The sequence below is a fragment of the Uranotaenia lowii genome, chromosome 1 (genome assembly GCF_029784155.1).
Source record: "Uranotaenia lowii strain MFRU-FL chromosome 1, ASM2978415v1, whole genome shotgun sequence".
Classification (NCBI taxonomy): Eukaryota; Metazoa; Arthropoda; class Insecta; order Diptera; family Culicidae; genus Uranotaenia; species Uranotaenia lowii.
In genome coordinates, this window is record NC_073691.1 from 212,632,387 (window position 1) to 212,640,180 (window position 7,794).

Sequence of the window (7,794 nt, forward strand, 5' to 3'; positions counted from 1 at the left end):
GGTAACACGATTTATCCCGGCCGGGAGGGTTCGTGACAGTTCAATCCATTTTCAGGATTTATTTCCGGGTGTGGACTACCCACGTGTTGGCTATCCGGAATTTACCGAGGCGGTTCGCAACGTGCTGGAAACCGATGGCTACATCATTCTGCAGAATCAGGTATGTCATTGACGTTTGTTGAAAGAAGTTGTAGAGATTTTTATTGAACTTATTTTTTATTTTATTTTCATTTAATTGCAATCGGGTAAACACTAAGCAAACCTTACATCGCATCTGACAAAAATGACAAAAATGACAAAAATGACAAAAATGACAAAAATGACAAAAATGACAAAAATGACAAAAATGACAAAAATGACAAAAATGACAAAAATGACAAAAATGACAAAAATGACAAAAATGACAAAAATGACAAAAATGACAAAAATGACAAAAATGACAAAAATGACAAAAATGACAAAAATGACAAAAATGACAAAAATGACAAAAATGACAAAAATGACAAAAATGACAAAAATGACAAAAATGACAAAAATGACAAAAATGACAAAAATGACAAAAATGACAAAAATGACAAAAATGACAAAACTGACAAAAATGACAAAAATGACAAAAATGACAAAAATGACAAAAATGACAAAAATGACAAAAATGACAAAAATGACAAAAATGACAAAAATGACAAAAATGACAAAAATGACAAAAATGACAAAAATGACAAAAATGACAAAAATGACAAAAATGACAAAAATGACAAAAATGACAAAAATGACAAAAATGACAAAAATGACAAAAATGACAAAAATGACAAAAATGACAAAAATGACAAAAATGACAAAAATGACAAAAATGACAAAAATGACAAAAATGACAAAAGTGACAAAAGTGACAAAAATGACAAAAATGACAAAAATGACAAAAATGACAAAAATGACAAAAATGACAAAAATGACAAAAATGACAAAAATGACAAAAGTGACAAAAATGACAAAAATGACAAAAATGACAAAAATGACAAAAATGACAAAAATGACAAAAATGACAAAAATGACAAAAATGACAAAAATAACAAAAATGACAAAAATGACAAAAATGACAAAAATGACAAAAATGACAAAAATGACAAAAATGACAAAAATGACAAAAATGACAAAAATGACAAAAATGACAAAAATGACAAAAATGACAAAAATGACAAAAATGACAAAAATGACAAAAATGACAAAAATGACAAAAATGACAAAAATGACAAAAATGACAAAAATGACAAAAATGACAAAAATGACAAAAATGACAAAAATGACAAAAAAGACAAAAATGACAAAAATGACAAAAATGACAAAAATGACAAAAATGACAAAAATGACAAAAATGACAAAAATGACAAAAATGACAAAAATGACAAAAATGACAAAAATGACAAAAATGACAAAAATGACAAAAATGACAAAAATGACAAAAATGACAAAAATGACAAAAATGACAAAAATGACAAAAATGACAAAAATGACAAAAATGACAAAAATGACAAAAATGACAAAAATGGCAAAAATGACAAAAATGACAAAAATGACAAAAATGACAAAAATGACAAAAATGACAAAAATGACAAAAATGACAAAAATGACAAAAATGACAAAAATGACAAAAATGACAAAAATGACAAAAATGACAAAAATGACAAAAACGACAAAAAATTACAAAAATGACAAAAATGACAAAAATGACAAAAATGACAAAAATGACAAAAATGAAAAAAATGACAAAAATGACAAAAATGACAAAAATGACAAAAATGACAAAATGACAAAAATGACAAAAATGACAAAAATGACAAAAATGACAAAAATGACAAAACTGGCAAAAATGACATAAGTTTCAAAAATGGAAACCATTCAAATAGAAACGGAAATCTGAAATTTGGAGGAAATTATCTTTTGACAAATTTTTCAAGCATTTTCTCGTTTGTACCTGGCAGCAAACTGGAAGATTGAAAATAAAATCATTGAAGCGCTTCCAGAGTTAAAAAGAACAACCATGTTCGTTATTTTCAGAACCAAAAATCAAATTTTCTCATAGGTACATCCTAAAAATTAAAACGTCAGTTTAATTCTGCAAAAATCCATGGATAAGTTTTGAACCAAAGCGAAGCTTCAAAGACCTCAGGGTTTGAGAAGTTCAAAACAGACCCAAAAAAAACTAAGTTTATAACCTCATGTCATTTTCAAATAATTTTAAAAAATTCTTTAAGTTTTCACACATAGGTTTGCTTCTATAATTAACTCAACACTATGAGATACCTTGCTTACCAGAATGTCCAATTTCACTCCTACTTGTTCAATATTTGAGTCATATTCAATCGATTTTCGCTGATGTAGTACCCTAAAATAAAATAATGTTCCAAATGGTTTTGTTCTTGATATTTATTAAATTATTATTGAGTTTTACCTCAATTTGCCCGAATATCGGCTTTATTATTGGTTACAAATTTTGAAATGAATCGGTCATATTTTGCCTGATATTTAGCCGGATTTATTTGGACTGGATACGTGTGAAAAACATTCTCGAAGTTTACCTATTACCCTCTTTTAACTATGAATATGACCAAGGCATTGGTACAGTCATGACCATTCAAAGTGTTCAGTTTAACAGTTTAATGATTAAAAAAATAATTTTTAATAAAAATGTGTTTTGTTTGTTACAATAATGATACAACTAACCGCTTAACTTCTCTTACAAAAAATACCGACAGGTTGATAAAGTGATTCAACTGTACGAAACGATGATGACACGTCATTCAACCATGATCGTAGGTCCAACGAGTGGCGGAAAAACAGTTGTTATTAGTACCCTCATAAAGGCTCAAAGCAATCTTGGCCTCCCAACCAAGTGTACGATGTTGAATCCCAAGGTATAGTATTAAGTTTTCTTATGTATAGTGGTGAAATTTGCGATTTCAAATCGCCAATTGCCATTGATAATATTTTGAAAAAAAGAATAAGCGTTAATTTGAAATGTTGCCAATGAATAAACTGTTCATCAAAGCATTCAGATATAATTTATTCGTGGTTAAATCTGCGCAATCGGTCCCTTCTGTGTAACGGTTACCGAAATTTCATTCATCGCCTAAGTACATCGGTGGCTTCAAGTTGAATTTATCAATATGACGCACAGAAAAGCATTAGGACATATAATACCGCCTCTCTGTGTCTGCCACCGCGTCCATGGATTTAAATAAACTCTAATGAAAACTAGTCGAGCACTCTGGAACTGTTTCATAATAAATTCAACAGGATGATTATTTCTGGCGATGCTCCAGCACGGTTGCGAAAAAGCAGTTGGCGTGGTAAATAATCAAATTCACATCATTCTACAAATTAAAAAATGTTTAAATGAAGAATCATTTAACACAAAGCAAAATAATATGATCGATCAAAACATTTTATGCAACAACAAGAAAAAAGAATGAAATACAAGGATACCCTAGTAAATTTTGATCACAGTGCAGCGAGAAGAGCTTTTCCCGGAAAATGATCCAATAATCCAAACGTTTGCCATGTTTATCACGAATCTCCAGCTCGATGACCCTCTCTCTGCTGCTCTATAAATACATCCAAAATGGGTATTCCAAGCTGATGCACATTTGTGTGCAATCTGATTACGAGATATCGAAATTTGAATTTTCTGAGAGCCCCTTCCACCTCCTCCAAATGAAAACTGAGTCTCAATGAATAGATGGCAATGTGGCTTGCATTCATTGCTTTTTACAGTTTGCCAGAATAAAACCTTTTAATTTCACAGTTATTGAACTCCTTGTTGCTGCTCGGAAACGATGAATAGGGAAATCCGTACATGTGCTTGGATTTCCATACAGAACTAAGGATACTCTCGGTGAATGCTCCATAGACTATCCGAGTTGGTACGAGCACTGGTCGTCCTATTGGAATATCGCAATATGTACGCCTCAGAGCGTTGTTCAAAGCTGAAGGATTGATCCCATACCGGGAGGCGTCTGGCCTTCCCATATTGATGAGTATAAATTGAAATTGGGCTCTTTACCGATAAGAGCCAGCAGCCAGCCCACACACTCAAGCTAGCTGGGGACGTTGAACAGACGGATGAATGAATGAATGAATGAATGAATCAACCGATGCAATACATCACACAAAAGTTCGGTAGCAAAAGAGCAGGTCCATTTCCATCAGCTAAAAATGCAGCATCAGAAATCTCTTCACCAAAAATTGCACCCTTGCTAAATGTTAACTTTTTCTCCTTCTGTTGGTCTTAGCAGAAACAAAAAAAAAAACATAAAAGTGAAGCACCAGAATTTGATTTTTTTTTCTCTTCTTTTACTCCACAAAGGCTTGCTCGGTGGTTGAGCTGTACGGTTATCTGGATCCGAACACCCGCGATTGGATAGATGGTTTGTTTTCGAACATTTTCCGCGAAATGAATCGACCAGCGGAGGAAAATGTAAGTATTGGGATATAGCGAACGCCGTCTTTCATCTTTAACCCGTTGATTAATTTTTATGATTGATTTTTTTTGAGGGTGTACTGTTCATTGTTCAATCTTTCGTTTTTAGAATTTTTTTGATCAAAGGATATTAAAAAGGTGCCGTCAATTAAAAGACTTTCGTCACCCGAATGTTCGTCATTGAAAATATTATGATAAGATGCCTGAAATGCTTTTTTCTCTGAGTAATTTTAATTTTTCTCGGAAGTTCTATAAAAATGTTTTGACAATGTAGAGCACCTATTAAGCCTAGCGGAAAGACTGGCGCGAGTCTGATATTGGTATGCCAGGCGTACTGGGTTCGATTTCCGGTATCGGTAAGAAAACTTGGGTTCGAACCCCATAAGTTACCGACAGGTGAAATGAGTTTCCTCTTATAACTGGCTGTATAATACGAATGTTCAATCAGTTGCCAGCTGGACAGGTATATACACGGATGCCAGAATACCTGTGAGTAAACTAGCCCACCTGACTGACTCGTTCTTCCAAAATATACCTCAATCAACACACGTAATCCATAACAGTTCATACGAAGCTATGGGGTCCGGGTATGGTGTACGCGCTGCATTGGAGATTTGTCTTACTTAATAATCTAAGAATGCATGTAAGCACATACTTAGGCACAAACTGCTGTAAATCCGTGTATATCAGGGCAGCTGGCAACTGATTGAACAGTCCCATTATGATGCCAGTTATAAGAGTAAACACATCTTACCTGACGGACACTTATGGAACCTAAAAGTTTTCTTGCCGATACCTGGAATCAAACCCAGTACGCCTGGCATACCAAAACCAGAAGTCTATCCGCTAGACCGCATCAGCGCTACAGCAAAAACGTTCAAATGTCACATAGCTAATTTCTGCTCTCCAAACTCTCGATTTAGGAACGCCGCTACGTATGCTTTGACGGCGATGTGGATGCCCTATGGATAGAGAACATGAACTCAGTAATGGACGACAACAAGCTGCTGACGTTGGCAAACGGAGAACGAATTCGGCTCAACAGCTACTGCGCGCTGCTATTTGAAGTTGGTGATCTTGCTTACGCTTCTCCAGCCACGGTATCACGAGCCGGTATGGTATACTTGGACCCTAAGAATCTCGGCTATGAGAGTTATTGGCAGCGATGGGTTTTGAAACGATACGAAAGTGAGCGGGAGATGCTTTCGAAAATGTACGAACGCATTATTTCGCTCGCCATCGACTACATTTTGGAAGGAATTGATGGTAACAATCAGGAAGACCCGCTTAAATTGGTGATCCCTCAGACAAACTTGAACATGGTGACCCAGTTTTGTTATTTTTACGATGCAATGTTTCCCAAAAGTGGAACTGTTTGTCCTTTCGAAGAAGATGTAGTTGAATGTGGATTCATCCAGTGTCTGTATGCTTCCTTAGGAGCAGCTCTGTTGGAAGATTCCCGTTTTAAGTTTGATGATTTCGTCAAAAGAAACTTGGAAATGATCAATGTCGAAGATACTCCTGAAGTGCCGGCAAAAGCTGGACAAGTCCCGTCATTGAAACCGACGCTTTACGATTACTTCTTCGACAGGGAAAAGAAACAATGGATTGCGTGGGAGTGGGTCGTTCCAGAATATATTCATAATTCGCAAATGGCTTTCAGTGAAATTCTAGTCCCAACGACAGACACCCTGCAAGCTGAATGGATTCTAAGATCAATGAACGACGTAAGCTTGATAATTGAAGCTTGAGTGTTGATCAAAGTAATACCTCAACTGTTTTTCTTACTTTAGATTCGACATCCTATTCTTCTAGTTGGTGATACGGGAACTTCAAAAACAGCGGTCATTTCCAGTTTTCTTAGACAGTTGAACAAAGAAACTTTTGTAAGAACCCCTTTGAAATTAATTTATCTGAAAACATTTATTATACCGTACACAATTTATTTGACAGATCATCTTGAATTTGAATTTTTCGTCGCGAACTTCTTCGATGGATGTTCAGAAGACAATCGAGGCTGCCGTTGATAAGCGCACCAAGGATATCTACGGACCTCCGGTAGGGAAAAAACTTGTGGCCTTCATCGACGACATGAATATGCCTCAGGTAGACAGTTATGGAACTCAGCAGCCGATAGCTTTGCTGAAGTTGCTCTTCGAAAGAGGTGGCATGTACGATCGTACCAAAGATCTCAGCTGGAAATGGTTCAAGGATATGTGTAAGTTACATTTTAACTTAATCAAAGGGTTCTTACTTACTTCCTTCAATTTGATAAATTTTTCAGCCTTCATCGCTGCTATGGGTCGCGCCGGAGGAGGCCGCAACGATGTTGATCCCAGGTTCATTTCGATGTTCTCGGTTTGCAACGTCATCTTCCCGAGCGATTCAACATTGGCCCACATCTACTCGTCAATTCTCAAAGGACATCTGCAACCGTTCGCGGAGGAAGTTTCAGCCCTGGCAGATGTTGTGGTAGAAATGACACTTAATTTGTTCAAATCGTTGATCGTCAAATTGCCTCCAACGCCTTCAAAGTTCCACTATATATTCAACCTGAAAGATCTGTCTCGAATTTATGCCGGCATGCTTCAGATTCACCCAACATACTACAAGGAAGTGCAACAACTGATTCGAGTCTGGCGCAACGAATTCCAACGTGTTATCTGTGATCGGTTGATCAATGCAGATGACCAAGAACTGATGATCCAACAAATTTCCGAGGAAGTATCGAATAAATTTCCTCCACCGAAACCTGTTCCTCGGCGTACGATTATCGGTATACCGGAAGGTCGAACCGAATCAAAATGGCTTGAACCAAATGTCGGAGAGTATGTTTTGAACGATCCTTTGCTTTTCGGAGATTATAGGAACGCAGTGAATCCAGCAGAACCCAGATTTTACGAAGATCTGTTAGACTACGAGGCTGTATTTTTCCTGTTTCAAGAAATTTTAATGGAGTACAACGAACAGAAATCCAAAATGAACTTAGTTCTTTTCGAGGACTGTTTAGAGCACTTGACTCGAGTCCATCGTGTACTTCGGATGGATCGAGGTCACGTTATGCTAGTCGGTGTGGGTGGATCTGGCAAACAGTGCATAGCCCAGCTGTCTGCTTTTGCTGCCGAATGCGAAGTATTCCAAATTGTTCTCAGCCGGGGTTACAATGAAACATCTTTCCGGGAAGATTTGAAAGTCTTGTTCAATAACGTCGGTGTTAAAAACCAGAAAACCTGTTTCATTTTCAAAGCTGCCCAGGTAGGAATTTAACAAAATTTTCAATCATCTCTTGAGTTATGAATAGAACTATTTATTTGCAC

General features: G+C 36.1%; 1 protein-coding gene across 1 annotated transcript in view; it reads left to right on the forward strand.

The window, feature by feature from the left end:
• LOC129738372 (dynein axonemal heavy chain 10-like) overlaps positions 1-7,794 on the forward strand; it is a 30,720-nt gene that overhangs the window by 22,271 nt on the left and 655 nt on the right. Inside the window, exons 21-27 of the mRNA XM_055729554.1 lie at positions 56-160; positions 2,754-2,912; positions 4,364-4,474; positions 5,401-6,204; positions 6,271-6,363; positions 6,431-6,695; positions 6,762-7,732. Of these exons, the coding sequence (XP_055585529.1) occupies positions 56-160; positions 2,754-2,912; positions 4,364-4,474; positions 5,401-6,204; positions 6,271-6,363; positions 6,431-6,695; positions 6,762-7,732 (2,508 nt within the window). The remainder of the gene's footprint in view (positions 1-55; positions 161-2,753; positions 2,913-4,363; positions 4,475-5,400; positions 6,205-6,270; positions 6,364-6,430; positions 6,696-6,761; positions 7,733-7,794) is intronic.